This window comes from Anabrus simplex, chromosome 1, assembly GCF_040414725.1.
Source record: "Anabrus simplex isolate iqAnaSimp1 chromosome 1, ASM4041472v1, whole genome shotgun sequence".
Taxonomy (NCBI): Eukaryota; Metazoa; Arthropoda; class Insecta; order Orthoptera; family Tettigoniidae; genus Anabrus; species Anabrus simplex.
Genome location: NC_090265.1, coordinates 482,759,640 through 482,781,506, shown reverse-complemented (window position 1 = coordinate 482,781,506; position 21,867 = coordinate 482,759,640). Strand labels below are relative to the sequence as shown.

Below are 21,867 nucleotides of genomic sequence, written 5' to 3'. Positions count from 1 at the left end.
ATTCGAGATGCACATAGCAAGTGTGGCCACTATTATCGCTCTATTTACACGCAGGTCAACATAACAGTGTACAGTCCCGGTCCATATCAACAACACGTTGAACATCTTGTGCTCGGCCAAAGCGACACTGGTGTACACAGGGTTTGTCAGCTGTCGTATATTATGAGGGCCATCCGGAAAGTAGTACCCGTTAGCGCCGCATGAAGCGCTGACGACTCCGGTAGCCGCTGGGCAAGGTCAAACCGCGTCAGTGGCTTGTCTGTCTGCTCTGTGCGAGGTTGCGTGACGCTAGCATTGCCTAATGTAACGCCTTGTGTAATATAAATGCCTACATGCTGGCCTATTTCCCACATTTTGGCTGATGATGACGCCATACAGCGTCGAAACTAGTTCCAAGTGCAAATATATGTTATAAATAAACTATAACATTTTTGTACTGAAAAGGTGGACCCTTTTAAGTTTCCCTATCTTCCATTCTCAGTTCAATACGGACAAAAATGAAATTCTTAGATTTAAATGCAGTAGACGAATGCGTGGGGAACGATGGGCGCGTCACTCCGAACATTTTCCTAATGTGTCTCGAACAATTGTGCATGAAATTGTCAAAGACCATCTGCATTATTTAAAAATCTGTGCAAGGTGGGTCCCTTGCGTGCTTACAGAGGAGCACAAAACCAAGCATATGCCTGCAGCACTGACATTTCTGGGACGTTATTCCGATGAAGGAGACTCTTTCCTGACTCGCATCATTAAAGGGGATGAAACATGGGTTTGTTATGCATCACCTGAGAGTAAACGACAGTCAATGGAGTGGCATCATGCTCATTCACCAACCAAACCAAAAAAATTCAAGACAGTTCTGTCCACCAGGAAACTCATGGCAACCGTTTTCTGGGATCGCTGAGGTGTACTGCTCATTGATTTTATGGCCCGTGGAGACACAATTAATGCTAATGCGTATTGTGAAACATTAAAGAAATTACGGCGGGCAATATAAAATCGACGACGAGGTCTATTGTCTACAGGCGTCATTCTCCTTCATGACAATGCCAGGCCTAATGCAGCTGCGATAACACAACAACTTTTGCAGCAATTCAAGTGGGAAACCTTCGACCATCCCCCGTATAGCCCGGACTTGGCCCCTTCGGATTTTCATCTCTTTACGAAGCTTAAAGACTTTCTGGCGGGAAAAAGATTTGACAGCGATGAAGAACTTAAACGAGCCGTGACTACGTATATCAATACGCTGGCGGCGGAGGACTATGACGCTGGAATACAAAAACTCGTCCCACGTTATGACAAATGCCTAAATTTGCTTGGAGATTATGTGGAGAAGTAGTGTAAAGTATGCTCTTTCCAATAAAAATCTGTATATTTGTTAATATTTACTTTGTGTCTTTATTGCGCAAACGGGTACCACTTTCCGGATGGCCTTCATACTTCGTATGGGGCCAGACAATATATGCTGTTTGAAATAATGTAAATTACTTTATTTCTCTTCAAGTTAAAACACACAGCGCACATTTGTGAAATAAATTCAAAGTGAACATTTCTTGAATTATTAAACTACTGGAGTTTTAGCGTTACGAGCACATCAAGTACTTCATATTGTTTGGATAGCTGCTAAGGAGCCTTCTATTTCTTAACCTGTTTCAATTTAACTTCCTTTATCAATATCATCTGTCGATTCTGTATGTGAACTGGAGATGAATGAATCATCATCACTACCAATGCCAACAGAAATAATAAGCCACTCTAATTCTTCTATTAATCTTTTGTTGCTCCTCCAGTAATCAACTGTATTATATTTTAATATGCAGTATAGTGTTTCTCCTATCTACTACTGTAATTTTCTGGGATGTCTCGAGTATCATCCTTTCTAAAGCTGCTACAGATGTAGTTTCCACATTGTTTCCACTGATGAATCTTTCATTTGACCCCAGATGAAGTCACTGGGGTTAAGATCAGGATGGAGGAGGTTGCCATAGAGCAATAAAACCTTTTGCAAACAGAGAATTCAACAAGTGGCTTGTTTTGATTCATTAGCTTTAACAATTCAGATTTTATTATATCTTCTTCGAACAGAATATTGTTCTTTCCTGTACCAACCTACAATATCACATTTTAAATATGCTGTTGTTGGAGCTTTATTTTCTTCCTTACTTTGGTAAGGGGTGTTTTCTAGCACAATTACGTACCCTGAGGGTAATCCTGGTATTATTTTGTTACACATCCACTTGTAGAAATTTTGTATATTCATTTCCTGATAACAACCTGATTCAGATTTTGCATCGCACTTATGAAAGATATTTGGTATAAAGCCCATTTCTCCATCTGGATGTCTCTAGCCTGGGCTGTCATTTGTGTACACACCTGCTATGGTGACTACTTGCTTTTTTTTGTTTTGTTTATTGTTAGAGGTTTAATGTCGCTCTAACATGGTGAATGTTTCCAGTGACAGAAGAATGGAAAAGGGCTAGGATTGGGAAGGAAGCGGCTGTGACCTTAATTAAGTACAGCCCCAGCATTTGCCTGGTATGAAAATGGGAAACTACAGACAACCACCTTTAGGGCTGCCAACAGTGGGATTCGAACCCACTATCCCCGAATACAAGCTCACAGCTACGCAAACCTAATCGCACAGCCAACTCACTCGCTACTTTTACTTTCTATTTCTCCCTCTCCCCATACTGACCAGTCACCATGTTTATCCTATTGTGTGTTTCTTTCAGTAAACCTATCTTTCTACATATGGCAATGACAGATTAGTTGGAATAGGAAACAATACAAAGGACAGACTAGGACTAACACGAAAACACATGACATGGAGAAACCACACATTTATCACTGTCTTCTTCAGTCTCTCTCTTTTCATCAATCTCAGTTTCTACATCATGAAAGATCTCTCAAGAAGCATCCCTTTCATGAGCATGGTTCCTTCCCACTACCCTTCCAATTAAGCTGGGAAGAAAAGAGTAAGCTCATCAGGGTCTGAGAAGAAATGTATGCTATGTTTACAAAAGAGCAGTATATGAAAATGTAGAGTTTGTCATTTTTTCTATGATTTTCCTGTTAGTCCTAGTTTCTCTTTTCTGTCCTTACCGGTACATCTTCCTATACTGATCCTTAATTGTGTTAATCCTATCTTCATTCATAGCTTTCTTTATCTATATATATAAATTAAGAGTTTTGTCTGTAGATTGCTCAGATTTTGATAAAGCATGGTATTTCTGTATCGGTCATGTCCACAGTAACAAGGATATGCACTTTTTACTTTTCCGTAATTTCTGTCCGTCTGTACGTACAACCTACAACCTATGCCATAAATCATTTTATTCATGCTGAGAGAAATGGTAATTTAAGGGAAGGTCTAAAATTTAATTCCTCATATATTTGTATTATTAGTGGTCCTATTGATAAATACTACATAATAAATGTTATATAGAATTACATTTCCAATCAGCTATATCTTATACATTTTTTTTTTTTTTTTTTTGCTATTTGCTTTACGTCGCACCGACACAGATATGTCTTATGGCGACGATTATACATTTTTACCATACCGGCTATGATAACACAGATATTCATCAATTTGTATTTTTGTTGCCAAGTCCATATCAACGCCGAGCCACGAGAAAATGGATTAACAGAATTTAATGAAAATCAGTATATAGAGTCGGGGAATAAAAAACTACAGTCCAAGATATAAACAATTTTATTCACCCTGGATGAAATTGCAGTTTAGGGGAAGGCACCTAAAATTTAATTTTTAAATACCTATGTTACTGGTCCTATCATAAAGTACTACATAACAAAAGTTATAGAGAATACAATTTCCAATCATTTATGTTTTGTTCAGTTTTACCGTACCGACTATGATAAGTGTGGTATTTCAGAGTTGGAAGAAAACTAAATGTGAAGGACTACAATATCGAAAGCTCTTAAAATAGATCAACAACAACATTACATTGATCATTGTTTGATGTGATGTTCTTTGTCTCTTATGCTGCCACTCAACTCTGATAGATGGGATTACTGCTGTGTACAGAGTATAACAGCATGACTGAATATTGGTGGGAAATAGCTGGGGAGTTAGAAAACTTTCTCCTTTAGCATGCCATTCGCCTGGTTCATACATTTTCTGATACTGCCGATACGTAACACACTGATTCATCATAGTATTCCAGCTATTCGATTCCTACTCTGATGCGCTGTTTTGAATGAGCAGTGCACACACTTAAGGCAGAGGCTCACTCAGTAGTAGTAGTAGTAATAGTAGTAGTAGTAGTAGTAGTAGTAGTAGTAGTAGTAGTAGTAGTAGTAGTAGTAGTACCTGGTCTAGAATTACAATTTAGGCCTATTCCAAATTATAGCACCACAATTCGCTAAATAACTCAAAATTCAACCCTGAAAAGAGCAGTTTCTTAAGAAAAGCCTCTTCCTCTTCACTTTTATTGAATTCTAAATTAATTTGCCTCCAAGTCAGATTTTTCCGCCGCCAGTGTAGTGGATTGAGATGTTGCGACTCATGGGGTACTCCTAGGAAACAGATTAGTAAAAGGGCATAGTTTTTGCCCTGGGACTCTCCCCTATCAATCCCCCCCGGTCCCGCCGAAAAAAAAGATGAAGAGTATTCACGGATCATGGCTGTCTGCGGTTTGGTCATTCCAGCTCTGGAACTTTGAGCTGTTCGCTAAAAGTGAGAAAATGTTGGTTTTCCATTTGATCAAGTATTTCATATGGAAGCATTGCTTTTAATCTCGCCATTCCTACCGACGTCATTGTAATGACGTATGTTTATTTCAGTTAGGAAAACCACTACGACAATCTTTCTGAGGATGTAAAAAGGCAGGTGGAGATTGAGTGTCTGCCATTTTAATTAAAACTCTCCAACCTGACTGTGACTGATAGTAGCCAAGCGGACCTGCCATTGCAATGAAAATTCCCTAACCCAGTCTTCATATAAGAAAAGACGTTTGGTGACTTCCCCATCGCGTTTCTACGGTAAAGTTAAGAGTTATGCAATTTAATACAGTCTTGCTCACAACATGTACACTACCTAACCTAGAATTCTGTATACAATGTAGAATTCCGTGGCAAAGCACGGGTACATCAGCTAGTTTTATTATATATTTAATTATTGTGACTAATTATACAGTTCTCCAATACCCCCAATTCTTGGATGTTCTTGCCTAGAAGAACCAGATTTTTTTTTCCAAGCGCGTTACATACAGTTTTGTTTTCTCTATGAAAAATCTTATTTCAATAACAAATAATACAGTAAAGAGAAAAGCTCACCTAACTTCATCTTATTAAATCATTTACTGTACTGGTAATGAGTTTAAAAAATTATATTCTACAACTTCATTTACAAAAATACAGTCTAATAATCACTTGTATCCAATGTTCTTTTCTTCTGAAATACAAGGACTGTTTTTAGACCAATATTTATCATAAAATCACTATAGTTTGTAATATTTACCACTAAAATCAAAAGTTAGTAGAGAGATAAAAGAATGGCTGAGGGAGGCAGGTATAAGGACTGTGTGTCTGAGTGGGAATTAAGGAAGATGAGGGAAGAGAGAGCAAGTTTGAGGGAGATAATTCCATACCTGAGAAGCAGAAGGGCTTGTGTCCAGTTTGTTAATTTTACAATATAAGCTAAAAACAGTAACTGGCTGCACATTTATGCCAATTGCTCATTATAAAAATGCGATAGAATTGTAAATGTTTTATATATTTATTCTGCAAATCATACATTTATGTAGGAGTTAAATAAATACATATTCATAAATTCCAATCTAAATTGTCTTGGGAAAACTGCAAAAATGGACATATGCCTTTTTTCTTAATTCCTTATTAAACTTCTGAATGCTGTAAAAGTAAGTTAATAGGTAAAGAGCTGTTTTAATATCAATTTATATCTGTTCTGTAGCCTAAATGAACAAGAAAAAACATAATATAGCAAACACAAAACTTTATAATAATTATCACATTACGAAAAATTTTCACTTTTTTTTTTTTTTTTTTACATTATTTTTGTCACTGAAGTTCTGTGTAGCTTATGATTATTATTGTAACTAATTACTTTTTCCCAAATGAAATGTTTTCCAGAGAATTTCAATGTATGTCTGTAGAAGTATCACACATCAGTAGGATATTCTTCTTCTTCTTATTTATTATTATTATTATTATTATTATTATTATTATTATTATTCACAAGGGAGATCACTGCACTGTACTGCCATGGAATCCACTGAGTTAACGTTTTTATGTCCATGTATTTTGCTGAACTAATGGGTTTGGGTCTGTTTCATACGGTTGGAATTTCCTTTGGTAACAGGAGAGCATTTCTATGATGTCTTCTGATATCAGTTTCTTCAAAACAGGCATCATTGAAGGATGTCTATAGGCATTAATTACAGGTTTGTCAGCTGAAACTTAAAGCCATACAACTTTTGAGATTAGAAAGATTTCACCAGTAGTGGATTTCTTGCGATTTGCAACAGGGAATCCAGATTTTTCAGTTAAAGTTATGAAATTTTTGAAATTGCTACATTGCATTTCATTGGACTACCAGAGACTTTTTTATGTGGCATGTTCTGATCAACTGAACTCAAACACATGGCACAGCAATCTTCAAGTTGGTGAGTTTTGACCTTTTCCTTTCAATGGTTGAATGAATGCTGTCCACTTCCATATGTGTGCGGCCTTTCAGAAGAAATTTATGGTTGATCTCTTGAAGTTGTGGGAACTGTGTCAGAAGCCAGTTGTACATGAGAGAAATTTGAATTTTTCTGTTCTGACCAGCACAATTATTGGACCGCACTGTTAACACCTGAGTTTGATCTGACAAATGACACTGAATCCACTTCAGTAAACAAGACGCTATTTCATACCTCCTCTCCCTGCAATTGTTTCATCCCACAGCATACAGTAACCATCATTTGAAGTGACGCCATGGATTGTCAAATTCTGTGCCCAGAGCTAGCGCAAATAAAATGACAGTTTGATAGGTAGGGTGTAGGAAGACATTTCTGAAGGTCCATTGTGACTGTTCTCTTTCCTGTATCTATTTTTGATTCCTCTTTGTCTTTCTTCTTAAAGCTGTACCTGCCATCAGCTTTAGTATGGTGATTTTCCAATTAGTTTACAATTTTCTGCTTCTCCTCCTTTTTCAACACCTTTCAATTACTTTTGGAACCAATCACAGTCGCTGCAAGTGTCTTTGTTAGGGTAATGGAAAGAGAGATTGAAATCTTCGTTGAAAATTTTTCTATACAACTATTCTTTGGCTACATTTTCTTCAGGGATGTTATTTTCCTTGAATTCTCTGATGTATGTTCTATACATCATTGAAATGTTAAGATGAGGCCCAAGATACTTCCTTTCTGTCCTTTGTCTGCAATAATGACTCTCATATTGTGGGTATTTCAAAATATGAGATTTTACACTTTGCATCACCGTTTCTGGTATTTTATTGGTCGGCGTAGATTACCCTCTTCGATCACATGTACCTACCCCCTTCATATTTTTGTATTCACAAACCCTGACAAACTTGTCAGTGACACACAGCATATTAGAAAACATAATTTTACACACAAGAATTATTTCATGTTTTATTTTCCGTGTGTAGAGTTTTGTCATCTTTCTTCTCTCTGTAGAACTACCCATATCTTTAAAGAGTTCTGTGTTTATTTCTTGGAACTTCCTTCACCGAGGTTCCTATTATCTGACGTTTCTGGTCCCAAGAACTAGACTCTAGCAATATGCGATATTTGTAGTGGAAGTTTAGGAGCTAAGTTTAATGCTGATAAATAACACTAAAATAGTAATAATAATGATGATTAAGAAATTACTAATAATAGAGCATATGTTAATGGGATCTAATTTCAATAAGTTGAAGTTAGTATTACTTCTTTCTATACTTCAATTGATCTACTCATCTTCAGCTTCAGCACGACTATGGATCTTCATATGTGTTCAATTGCGTTATGACTTTGTGCCTAACAGTGTATACAAGCTAGCTCATTCAACCATTCTCCGCTTTTCATAAACATTATAAGACTTTGCCTAACACTGTGTGTGCCATACTGCCGTTCAGAAAATTACGCACTGTTTCTTTTAAGTGACTTACATTTTACTTCTTCTGAATTTTACAGTGTCTACCCCTGTCATTTTTTATATCGCCTCTTCTACTGATCCAGAGTGAACTTGATCTTTTATTTTCTTTTTCCTATGCATTGTTTTTCATGTTTTAATCGGCTGATGATGACCTGGACTAGGGTCAAAACCGGTACCACTTCTATTTATTATTAAATAAGAATGTAATCACTGCATTTCTTATTCTTTGGTATTGAATAGATTGAACCTCTTTATTTATTATTTCAATTTTAACTTTGGTGATTAGGGCGTAACTTCACAAAGCATAATTAGTAACAAAATGTATGCTAATACGGAACTCCTCAGTAAGAAACATACTTACCTCTCAATTCACATACTTGCTTCAGAGCAAGTTGCAATATCATCTTCCCTCTTGAAAAACTATTCATTTTGTGTACGTTCAAATACCAAAATCTTACTAAACTTTTACCTTCTTGTAGATTACAATATTTCACTGTTGCTGCTTTCACGCAAATTTGCATGCAATAAGGCAGGTCTCTTATATTCCCGTAACACAGGAAACAATAATAATGTTCACAATAATAAGCAAACATCATTATCATCCTCCAATAATGTAGGCATAAGGCGAATATCCATTGACTCTTTCTTCCCACGGATATATTATTTAAGAAGAAAAAAAGGCGGATGTCCCACATGCTACCTTGCAGCACTAAAACGTTTTCTGCAAAAGGCAGATGTCCCGCATGCGCCTTTTCTGTCCTAAAGGCACTCTGGACTACTGCCTTTATGCCACACTCTAAATCTACAGGGAATGGCAACAGGATAACTGCCTTTATTCCATAGATGCGATTGATTATACCGAACACAAAAATGGCCGTAACTCAAAATCACAAAAAATGGACATACGCCCTTCTGCCTCTCAGGTACGGAATTAGGCTTGTAAAGGAGGACAGGAATGAAGGCAGGTCTCCCTCAAACAATGTACAGAATACGGTAAGTAGGCAAAAGAAAGGGGGAAGGAAGGGGAGAAGTTGTGGAAGGCAGGTGGGCTAATGTTTTAAGGGGAAGGGAAATGAGAGCTACGGGTATTTCTCAGCGAGTGGGCCCAGGAGAAGTATCAGTGAGGACTCAGTATGAGTCACCGCAGGTAGATCAGCAGATGAAAGATGGAGATCGGGGAAGTGTTACAGAGGAGGTGAAAGGCAAGAGGAAAGGGAAATGCACAATAGAGGATAGGAAGAGGTAGATGGAACAGCGTAGTGAAAGGAGGAGAAGGGAGGAGGAAGTAGGTTCTGCAGGCATCAGGAAAATTAAGAGGGACCAGGAGCGGAGGGGCTCTAATGAGAAGTGTGGGGTTGACGTTCTAGCCATGGGTGACTCAATTGTTAGACATCTGAGGAAAGTGTGGAGGAAAGGGTAGAGTGTTATCTAGGAATTAGGTTAAGGCAGATAGTGAGTAAAAATAGAAGGGAAGGAGGAGGGTAAAGTATAGTTGGCACTAACAATGTAGGGCAAGTAAGAATTGGTACAAACATAGTCGGGGATGTGTGAGATCTGGTTATGGCAGCATGGAAGAAGGTTTGGTTTGTTTTTTTGTTTTTTTTCAAGTTGCTTTACGTCGCACCAACACAGATAGGTCTTACGGCGACGATGGTATAGGCAAGGGCTAGGAGTGGGAAGGAAGCAGCCATGGCCTTAATTAAGGTACACACCGGGCGAGTTGGCAGTGTGGTTAGGGGCGCGCAGCTGTGAGTTCGCATCCGGGAGATACTGGATTCGAATCCCACTGTCGGCAGCCCTGAAGATGGTTTTCCGTGGTTTCCCCATTTTCACACCAGGCAAATGCTGCGGCTGTCTGAAGGCCATGGCCGCTTCCTTCCCATTCCTAGGCCGTTCCTGTCTCATCGTCACCATAAGACCTATCTGTGTCGGTGTGACGTAAAGCAAATAGCAAAAAAAAATTAAGGTACAGCCCCAGCATTTGCCTGGTGTGAAAATGGGAAACCACAGAAAACATTTTCAGGGCTACCAACAGATGGGTTCTAACTCACTGTCTTCCGAATGCAAACTCACAGCTGCACGCCCCCACAGATATATATATTTACCAGATAGTATAATAGGAACTGAATTATGGCTGAGAAGTGATATTTTGGATGCAGTAATTTTCTCCTGGAACAACAGTGTTTACCGTAGACAGGCTAGAAATGGCAGGAGGGGGGAATATTCATACTGGTGTAAGCAATGAAATGTCAAGGATGAGAAACAGGACATTCTAGGTGTAAAACTTCCCTCTAAAGATAATAGGCAACCTGATGCTTTTGGGGTATACAGACCTGGCAAGACTGGCACTGATACTGATGCAGAATTGTTTGATAAGATAATCAGCTATGTGGGGAACAACACAGACACGAACATTATTGTAGATGGCAATCTCAATTTACCAAATGTTAAGTGGGAAGAGAACGTGAACGACAGAAAGCATGACAAACAAATAATGAATAAGTTAATATGGGAAAGAGCTGAATATGAAAATGATGGAACCAACTAAAGGGAAATATATTCTAGATGTGGTGCTGATAAAACCAGATGAGCCCTACAAAGAAACTGAAGTGAGAGAAGGTATAAGTGATCAAGAAGCTGTTTATGTCATCATTAAAAACAAATGTCATAGAAAGGTATGTTATAAAAGTAGGACTATTAGGCAATTCCATACGGCTGATGAGAGAGCAGGGGAGAATTTTTATTTTACAATTGGCTTTACGTTGCATCGACACAGATAGGTCTTATGGCAACGATGGAATAAGAAAGGGCTAAGAGTGTGAAGGAAGTAGCCATGGCCTTAATTTTTAAATGAAAGCAATTATGCTTAATGGAAAATGGTAAATAAAAATGTACACAGCCCATGGGGTGGGTTCAAAGCAACTGTTGAGGAGCGTGAAAACAAGTATGTACCTAAATGGTAAGACAGGGAAATAAAGAGATTAAGGAGGTGATGCAGTTTAAAGAGAAATAGAGGCAGGAATGGTTGCAGGAGTAAGAGATTGAGGGTAGGCCTACTTACCAGGAAACTGAAATTTAGCAAAACAGTCAGCTAAGGATAACATGATGGCAATTTGCAACCATATGAATTTTAGGGAGCAATGGCAGGTATAGATACTTTAAGGCATATACAGGTTGCAGGTAGGATATTCCAGGGATCATTAATGAAGAAGGGGAGTGTATGCATGAGGCAGAAGTATTCAGTCAGCAGTATCTAAAGATACTTGGATATAAGAATAAAGTCCAGACAGAGGAGGGACTAATACTGGTGAATTACTGAATTGTACCTATGATAATAAAGATATTTACAAAAAGATACAAAAGTTGAAAGCTAGAAAAGCAGCTGGGATTGATACAATTTTTGGGGATATATTAAAGTCAATGGTTTGGCATATAGTTCCATAACTGAAATACTTATACGATTACTGTTTGCATGAAGAAGCAAAACCAAATGGACGGAGAGTTGCAATAGTAGCCCCATTGTACAAGGGAAAAGGTGATAAACATAAAGTGGATAATTACAGGCCAGTCAGATTGACATCTGTTGTTTGTAAGCTCTGGGAAAGCATTCTTTCTGATTATATAAGAAACATTTGCAAAATTATTAACTGGTTTGACAGAAAGCAGTTTGGGTTTAGGGAAAGGTTATTCCAGTGAGGCTCAACTTCAGGAAGTCAAATGGACTGTATTGCTATTGACCTATCCAAGGCTTTTGATAGCATAGATCATGGGAGATTACTGACAAAAACAAGGGCTATTGGACCAAACAAGAAAATGGTTGAATAGGTGGCTAAATTTCTAGAAAACAACTCAGAGAATTAGGGTAGGTGATCTTGTAATGATTACGAGGGGGGTCCCACAGGGCATTATTATTGGACCTTTAGGTTTTCTTATATATATAAATTATATCAGTGAAGAACTGAAATCACAGGTAATGCAATTTGCAGATGATGTTACACTGTATAGAGTAGTAAATAAGATACAGAATTGTGAGTGACTACAAAAAGACCTAGGAAATGTGAGATGGACAGCAGACAATAGTATGATGATAAACAGGATCAATCAATCAATCAATCAATCAATCAATCAATCAATCAATCAATCAATCAATCAATCAATACTGATCTGCATTTCTACACGTGATTATCCCATTTAGGGGTTGTAGTAAGGATGTAAAGCAGACGGCATAAAAATCTATGGTAAGACCGCAATTAGAGTATGCTACCAGTGTATGGAACCCACAGAAGACTACTTGATAAGAGAACTGGAAAAGATCTAAAGGAAAGCAAAACAATTTGTTCTTGGTGACTTCCGACAAATGAGTAAAATTACAAAAATATTGCAAACTTTGGGCTGGGAAGACTTCAGAATAAGGCGATGAGATACTCGACTAAGCGGTATGTCATATGATATAAATTTCATGATTGTCTATATTGATGATTCCATGATTAATACAGTAGCTAAGTTAATTAAGTGGTATGTTCCGAGATGTCAGTGAAGAGGTGACGTAGAATGACATTAGTAGACAAATATGCTTGAGTGGAGCTTTTAAAAGTAGGAAAGATCAGAATAAGAAGATAAAGTTGGAATTCAAGAGGACAGAATGTTCCCCCTGTGGGTGAGGGCAGTAGAATAACACCAACGGTATCCTCTGCCTGTCGAAAGAGGTGACTAAAAGCAGCCCCAGGGGCTCTTTACTTAGGAGCGTGGGTTGGCAATCATGGGGTCCTTAGCTGAGAGCTGGCTTTGCTTCCACTTACTTGTGTCAGGCTCCTCAATTTCATCTATCCTATCTGACCTCCCTTGGTCAACTCTTATTCTTTTCTGACCCTGACACTATTAGGTTATGAGGGCTAAGAAGTCTTTCATTTTCATGCCCTTCATGGCCCTTGTCTTTCTTTGGCCAATATATCTTCATTTCTTGACGTGTTGGTTCCCTTCCATTTTTTCTCTCTGATTAGTGTTACATAGAGAATGGTTGCCTAGTTGTGCTTCCTCTTAAAACAATAATCATCACCACCACTATCACCACTTCAAGAGGACCAACCGGGGAAAATATTCTTTTATAGGATGAGGAGTAAGGGATTGGAATAATTTATCAAGGGAAATGTTCGATGAATTTCCAAGTTCTTTGAAAACATTTAAGAAAAGGCTATGTCAACTGATAGGGAATTTGCCAACGGGGCGACAGTCCTAAATGGAGATTATTGATGACTGATTGACTAGGTCTACCCAACTAAAATCAAAAGCAAATATTAAGATACTTTGGTCTTGGGGCAACCATTAACCCATTAGCAAGTTTATCATACGAGGAAACAAAAATATCACTGGTTTTACAGTTTTAGAGATGCCAAGGTACCAGAAATTTGTCTTGCAGTAGTTCTTAAATACCGGTATGCCAGTAAATATACCAGCACAAGGCTAATTTATTTGAGCATTTTCAAATACAACTGGACTGAGCTGGAATCGAACCTGTCAACTTGAGCTCAGAAGACTGGTACTCCCCTGCCTGAGCTACCCAGCCTAGCATTATAAAAAGTTTTCAAGGGCTGTCCTCCAATGTGTTGTACCATTCAAGATTCTTAGTTACACCAGACAAAGTCTACACGTATTACTATATAGGCCTATGGCAACAAAAGAGAGAAAAGTGGTGGTGACTGTTGTTTTAAGGGGTAAAACTATGGCACTGCAAATAGAGGTATCTGGAAGAAAATCATCGACGAATCAAACCACTAAATCCTTTTGAGAATGAAAGGAATAATAGGAGATAGGGTATCTGTACATATGATCAATGGACATGTATTCACAAACAACTTCCAATTAAGGAAGAAGTGTAGGCTATCTCTTTGTCATTAAACCAGTTTTAGTTTATAACTGGTCTAGTGGGAACAATTTTAAAATATTACAGTGTCTGTCATTTTAGTATTTTAGATACATTTTCAACATTCTCAATCAAAATATGGAGCATTGTTTGTGAAAGATGCTAAAATACATGTCTGGTGATAAAATTCTTTTATCATACAACAAATACAGCATTATAATGATGAAATTAAGTTTGGAAATACCTGCTTTAAGTACTTCATGTTCTTGAAGAAACGTTCAGAGTTCATGTTGTAAGAACATTTCTCAATTGGACAGTGATACTGATAACGCATCTGGCTGTTATTCAATCTTATAAACTGCTTATTTGCCTTCTTATGATGTTTCAATAAATGCATATCTAGATTAGACGAATTAAGAAACATCCGATTACAACCTTCTTCTGTACAAAGGATGTTCTTTTTAATCTCAGAGAGCTCCACTGGTAGAGGACATATCTTTTTTACCAATGAATTCTCCATGATACTAACAAACAGATTTCTACAGAAAAAAAGAAAAGAAACACTTGCATTAATTAGATTTAACAAAGATCATGGTTATGTGTTGAATAAGCTTTGTAACTACTTAAGTTATATAAAGCACACTAAACAATGAAACATTAGATACCTGTATGCCATACTTTAGCAAAATATAATAAATAATATAAGATAATCCAAGTTAATAAATAGGAATATGCAATATCCCAAACTGACTGGAAAACAAACAAATATAATAGTAAGCAAACAAGTATGATTCGGTCAGTTTTATATAAGATATATTTACCCTTGAAAATTACCTAAAACAATAGCTCATATGCGCACACTCGCATTTTAGAATACTAAAAATATGATAATATACCATATGATTTTGACAGAGGTAGAACGTAACCTCGAAATGTCCTCTCAAATTTTAAAACCACATTGCAAAAGTCACATCGCGTTTATATATTTATTAACTCTTCAAACACAATAAATCACTTATGTGACATAATTGCTAACGAGAATTATTATTTCATTCAAAATATATTCATACACAATACAAAATTGTTTACGGAAATGACGAAATTACTACCATGAAATGTATTACTGTCATCTGTTTTTACTGCAGGACAGTGCCGCCAATACTCGAAAGTAATTAAAAATTGCTATTATACTACTTACGTTGATGACGCTATAATCAAATACAGTAGAGACTTTGCTATAATATAAAAGGATTGGACTTCCTTTTAATACCAAATTAGGCCTAAATGACGGTGATACACATTAAAAAATATATAGTAATCGTCTCCACCAATAAATCTTGTCACCGATGGCATCAGTTTCGGAGAGGTTTAGACTGTGCATTGAAAATAAATAATGTTTAGTTTGGCGGTATATTGCAGACTAACTCATAATACTTTCCTTCACGTAAATGTCTAGAGATCGCATAAACTAGACATACCAGTAGTCCACCAGCCGGTCAGTTTTTAGCAGATGAGCTTTCGGTGTATATAACCTTGACCTCTTTTGATACCGTATTGATTTTTACAGAGCTATAAATGAGGGGCCTTCAACACAATATTCTATCTAATTAAATAATACTAAGAACAATTCGTCGGAATGTATCCTTTTCTAGCTGGATTTTAATTGTTCAATGCAGAGAAAAGTTAGTTGTCGCAGCTTGGAGAGGAGATACTTCAGTGGTTCATCATGGGGACATCTCGTTTACTTTGTTTGAATAGATAGACAGAAATGTTTTAAAATACCGGTATTTTAGATTGCTGAAGCACCCCCCCTCTCTCTCTCTCTCTCTGCTAAACTTAGAGAAAATAAAAGCAAATTATTGTAGCCCATCGTTATCAACACAGCAAAGTTAGGCTATACGCCTGGTACGGTACCCTAGGTCTTATCTCGGAATACGCCTCTTAGTCACTCAAAGTTCATTTCCGTATTATATTTATAAAAACAAACCAATAAAAATATACTGTATCTCGAGGTTTGACAACATCAATGCGCCATTCAGTATTTCATTGACGTACATTGGCCATGTCGTATCATAGGCGCTATTAATCTAAAACTCGTCGCAACAGAATCAGTGTCGGAATGTAAGTTTAGAAGCAGCAGTGTTTCACTCCAAGAGGAGCCATAAATATTAATTTGGTGGAAGTATTAGTGCTCTGTTCTGAACAGTTATTTGGATGATGGCTCCTTATAAATTTAAACGAGAATATATGGTGACGGATGGTGATTCAACACTCCTTCACTCATGGAACACTTCTGGATTTGAGGTAAGTTCTCTCTGTAGAATTTCAACGTTGATACTTTATCATCAGTTATCTTTCAATGTCGTTAAGTTGTATAGTCTGCCTGGTGGCCATGAAAGCGCCAATTCCATATCGCGCTGCCGGGACAAAACCTCCTATGTGATATATTGTAGCTTAGAACTTTGGCCGGTAAGGTTCTGTCATCTAAGGTGCAATATTGTGTGAATATTGTCAAGGCATTCGCACTCTTACTTCATAATGAATGTGCTGCGGGTCAGCATATCTTAAAAAATACGGTATTATCACATAGGAGGTTTTGTTCCGGCAAAGACGAAATGTTCTATAAACCGTAATTAACCGGTTCGAGTCCCGTTGATAGAAAAAATGCTCACCGTCAGAATGTTGGCCGGCAGGGTAGGAAAAAGTGGACGTAGGCCTATACAATTTGTGATCACTAAATTGCTTGGCAAAAGCCTGGATTCAATTTCAAAACGCTCCGCAGTATTCATATTAAGTGAAGGCATGACGCTGTTGATGGAGTAGCCTATGTGCCGACATCGGTTTCATCCTCTCCATATATCATCGTCGTGTCCGGCTCAATGGCTAAATAGCGTGCTGGCCTTTGGTCGCAGGAGTCCCGGGGGCTCGGGGCCTGGGTGTATGTGTCCGTCATTTCATCATTACGACGCGCAGGTTGCCTACGGGAGTCAAATCGAAAGACCTGCACCTGGCGAGCCGAACATGTCCTCGGACACTCCCGGCACTAAAAGCCACACGCCATTTCATTTTTTTCATCGTCATCATCATCATCATCCCACGTCCAGACGAACAGGTCGCCCATTAACACCAGGGGATCCGAAGACTCGGACATTCCCGGCACTACAAGCTATACGATAAATAAGATACGGTAATACATCAGTTTTATTTAAACACTTACTATGTGACTCTGTTGCAATTGCTGCAGCTAAAGCCTATACATACGGTACCGGGAATCAACATTCTGCGATTATGATGTTCAGGGCTGTATATGCAAATGAATATAACAAAGGGGGGGGGGGGGCATCTAAACCAAGAACATTTAATTTTTGAGGAGAGTCATTTTAAGGTTCTTCAGCTGTCGTGGTTACACTAATTAATGGAGATTCATTTTTAAGTTTTAATTAATTAATTAATTAATTAAATTAATTAATTTAAATTAAATGCTTAGTATACTAACTATAAAGCCCCCGTGGCTCAGACGGCAGCGCGTCGGCCTCTCACCGCTGGATACCGTGGTTCAAATCCCGGTCACTCCATGTGAGATTTGTGCTGGACAAAGCGGAGGCGGGACAGGTTTTTCTCCGGGTACTCCGGTTTTCCCTGTCATCTTTCATTCCAGCAACACTCTCCATTCTCATTTCATAGCATATCATTCATTAATAAATCACTTTGGGAGTGGCGACCCCATCGTACTAACAGCCTATATCTGCTTCATTCATTACATCCCTGACCCGGTCAATGACTGGAAAACAGGTTGTAGGTTTTCATTTTCATATACTAACTATACACAAAATAACTAATAAAATCAGTCTTTACAAGTATATTACTAGGAAATTATACTATTTATAATATTGTGATTGCACTGCATGGGCGTAGCCAAGGGGGAGTTATTGAGGGTTCTCCTCCTCCCCCCCCCCCCCCCCCGCATGGAATTTTTACAAAAGAAAATGAACAGAAACTGACAAAAAAATGAAAATCGACTCAATGGGTTGGCTCTTTTGAACATTCACAGTGGCATGATTGTAAAACCGATAGATCTCTTGAATCTATTTTCTAAGAAGCCTCGAAAGTTGGATTTTAGATTGTAATCTGAACATACCGTTGGCTGTAAACTGTTGACCTTAATCATATTGTTCTTGTTCTGTATGTTAATGTAAAATTTTGTAGTGTATCGGTACTGCAATCTGAATATCAACATAATTCACTTATATCAGTGTACTCTCATAAGGATGAATTAAAATTACGGTATTTCAGAATAATCCTAAATCCTCACAAGAAACAAACGCTGTTAAAGTGATTACGGTATATATTTTTATACATTAATATTAAATTACTGCTGTACCTACTAGTCTCCGTGCCTCAGGCGGCAGCGCACCGGCCTCTCACCGCTGGATACCGTGGTTCAAATCGCGGTCACTCCATGTGAGATTTGTGCTGGACAAAGCGGAAGCAGAGCAGGTTTTTCTCCGGGTATTCCGGTTTCCCCTATCATTTCATTTCAGCAACACTCTCCATTAGCATTTCATTTCATCTATCAGTCATTTATCATTGCCCCAGAGGAGTGCGACAGGCTTCGGCAGCCGGCACATTTCCTATCCTCGCCGCTAGACGGGGGCTTCATTAATTCCATTCCTGACCCGGTCGAATGACTGGAAACAGGTTGTGTATGTTCAATATTAAATTACTATGACCAGATCTCAGAGCCTCCTATCGATCTTGGCCAGGCGCGAGCTTTTGAGTTTTTCCAGAACTAGCTTTCTGCTACTCAGGAGTTACAGTAAAACTTACTTTCTACAGTTATAAAGAGTAATATTTTCAATTACGGTACTTCAAAATCAAAATATAAAACATTCCTGTAATCTCGGATTCGGCAAGATTGCGCTCTTTGCTGGCGGAAGATATGTTACTCATCCCTGACCGAGCTCGATAGCTGCAGTCGCTTAAGTGCGGCCAGTATCCAGTATTCGGGAGATAGTAGGTTCGAACCCTACTGTCGGCAGCCCTGAAAATGGTTTTCCGTGTTTCCCATTTTCACACCAGGAAAATGCTGGGGCTGTACCTTAATTAAGGCCACGGTCGCTTTCTTCCCACTCATAGCCCTTCCCTGTCCCATCGTCGCCATAAGACCTATCTGTGTCGGTGCGACGTAAAGCAAAAAATAAAATTAAAAAAAACGCATCTCTGACGCGGCCTCCCTGGTAGCTAGAACCCTAGCGGGCTGGACATCTCACAGCTGATAAAGAAGAGTGTCGTATTTGTAGTAATAACTCATGAATGAATCCTATATATGCCCACGGAGTTTGAATGATTTCTGATATCAACATTGCGAGTATTGCGTAGTTATAATCGGATGTATGTCTCACTCGTAATATTACGGGCGCAGCACAGCAGATTGCGAGCGCAGCAGTATAACAGTTGGCACACAGAATGCGGGCTGCGACCACGGGCAGGACGTCGTGAAACCCAATGCGGTCTGCGATCCGGAGATGTCACACACATTGCGGCATGCTAGAGCGTGCGGACAGCTTAGAAAGGCCACCTGCGTTTTGTCAGCAGAAGAGAAACATATTCAAATATGTGGTGTTCTTCTGATGACGAGGAAATATTAGCATTATTTGTCCTTATGATAAAGAAGAAGAAGCGGAAATGGATTCACGAAATAAATTTGCAACGAGAACAATTAGGCGAATATCACAGATAATGCCGAGAATTAGAGAGTTTTGAAGATAGAATTTTATTTACTTTCGAATGTCTCGTGAGTGTTTCGAAATGTTTTATAATTTACTGGAACCGACTATAAAGAAATTCACAACAAACTGGAGGAGACCTATTCCTGCAAGAGTAAGGCTGGCAATTTGTTTAAGTAAGTTATTTAAAATAATTAGTATATACCTTATGAACAAAATTTACCATAAATTGTTAATGATAAAAATTACAAATATTTTGTGTCATGTCACAAAATGGAATGTTTAGATTGGCAAGCTAACAAAGCTGACGTGAAATAAGAGGGTTTGTGGTTTATTGCTGAGCAAAAAAGTTAGCTCCACCGTATATGTCTCTTGTATTTAGATTTCCGATTGTTGCTGATGTAGAAGGATCAGCTTCCTGCGGTTGAAATTGTTCCGTACAAACGGGTTGTTCTGTAGCCGCAGAAGTGCTCTGACCATTGGAGAACCTACCAATCGTTGAACTGGTATCTCTGCTGCTGCTGTAATCACGATAGAATCTTTCATCTGAGCCCAGTGAACTACAACAGGAAGTACTTGAAGAATATGAATAATGTTCATCGATTTCTTCCAGTTCAGCCTTACCAAATAGCTCAGCTAACTGTATTTTCAGTTTGACCGGTCTCCTCGGCAAAAAAACGTTTAAAGTTGCAGCGTAGCTCATGAAAAGATGATCTATTTCGTCAGGTTGATGTTTTGAGGCGTTTTTCGTATCAAAATAATTTATTAGTTGTTTGATGTCTTCACTTTGCTCTTTAGAATTTTTCTTCCTGTTTGGGGGTTGCGGCGTTTGTGTGGAGAGTAATTGCTGTTCTTCAGTCACAGGAACACTACTCCCTGAAGGGCCTGCACTATTCGTTTGGGAAACTTCCATAGCCTCAATTTCGAGTTGGGCGCTCAACTGTCTCAACAATTATAAAGGAAGTCTGCAAAGAAATTTGGAATGTACTGCAGCCCTTATACCTACCTACGCCAATCGCCGAAACGTGGAAACGAGCTGAGACCGGATTTCGAGAAATGTGGAACTTCCCCAATTGTGTAGGGAGCATCGACGGGAAACATGTAAAAATAAAATGTCCACCCAACAGTGGTTCAAATTACTTCTGCTATAAACAATATTTTTCCGTAGTTCTTCTGGCTATAGTTGACCCCTTATACAAATTCCTAGTAGTGGATGTTGGCAGCTACGGGGGGCTGAGTGACCATGGTATTTTTGAAAACTCGTCCTTTTACTGTGATTTCCTTGTTGGAAAAACAATTCTGCATGCAAAGCCTCTACGAGGGAGGAACTTACAAGTCCCTCACGTATTAGTTGGAGATGAAGGGTTTGGATAACACACATTCTTAATGCGCCCCTTTCCCAAGACTGCTGCTCACAACGACCCACATAAAAAACAATTCAACCGACGACTCTCTAGGACTCGACGAGTTGTGTAAAACGGTTTTGGTATATTAGTTCAAAAAGGCGTATCTTCCACAGACCTATAGAAACTGACGTCGACACAGCGGTGCTCATTGTCCAAGCCTGTTATTGTCTACATAATTACATTATTATAAATGAGACTTGGGACGTAACCGCTAAAGTAGAAAATCAAGAGGAAAACGGACAACCACGTGCTTTACTTCTTCATACACCAAGTAACCGTAGAGCAAACAACGCTCCCCTGGAAGTTCGCCAATACTTCGTAAACTATTTCATCAATAATTGAAAGACACTTGAACTGTTGTAAACAATAACGAAAGGAACAATATTTTTTTAATGATTTGACCAAATGGTTCGCTTTTAGATAACCTGACAAAACATTGCACATCTATCCAGTCTAAATTAAGATGTACTTATAGTTAAAATAATTACATTATTAGTAATTATTTGATAGAACAATTTACATACAATGGTAATTAAACAAGTTGTTGTGAAAATTTAAAGTTGAAAATGTAATACATTTTTCATCGCACTTAAACCGTCCGAGTTCAATGCACGTCCTATCTCCCTCCACTTTCTTGTCTTCTTGTCGGCGTTTATGTACTCAACATGTCCTCGCTCATATAAAAATGAGTATTTTTTCACCTCTTCGATAAGTCTTTCCGGGTCCATTTCAAGAAAGAACGCATACACTA

The 21,867-nt window shown here is 38.3% G+C and overlaps 1 protein-coding gene across 3 annotated transcripts in view; it reads right to left on the bottom strand.

Moving 5' to 3' along the window:
* LOC136867442 (serine-rich adhesin for platelets) overlaps positions 1 to 15,077 on the bottom strand; it is a 55,923-nt gene extending 40,846 nt beyond the window's left edge. Inside the window, exons 1-2 of one of the 3 annotated variants that reach the window (XM_067144665.2) lie at positions 14,806 to 15,077; positions 14,229 to 14,523 (exon numbers count right to left, since the gene is read on the bottom strand). In XM_067144665.2, coding sequence (XP_067000766.2) covers positions 14,229 to 14,504 — 276 coding nt within the window. In that variant the 5' untranslated portion in view covers positions 14,505 to 14,523; positions 14,806 to 15,077. Of the gene's footprint in view, positions 1 to 14,228; positions 14,524 to 14,649; positions 14,768 to 14,805 lie in introns of those variants that run through there. The other 2 variants (XM_067144651.2, XM_067144658.2) reach the window with 2 other exon arrangements.
* Positions 15,078 to 21,867: the final 6,790 nt, after the last annotated feature.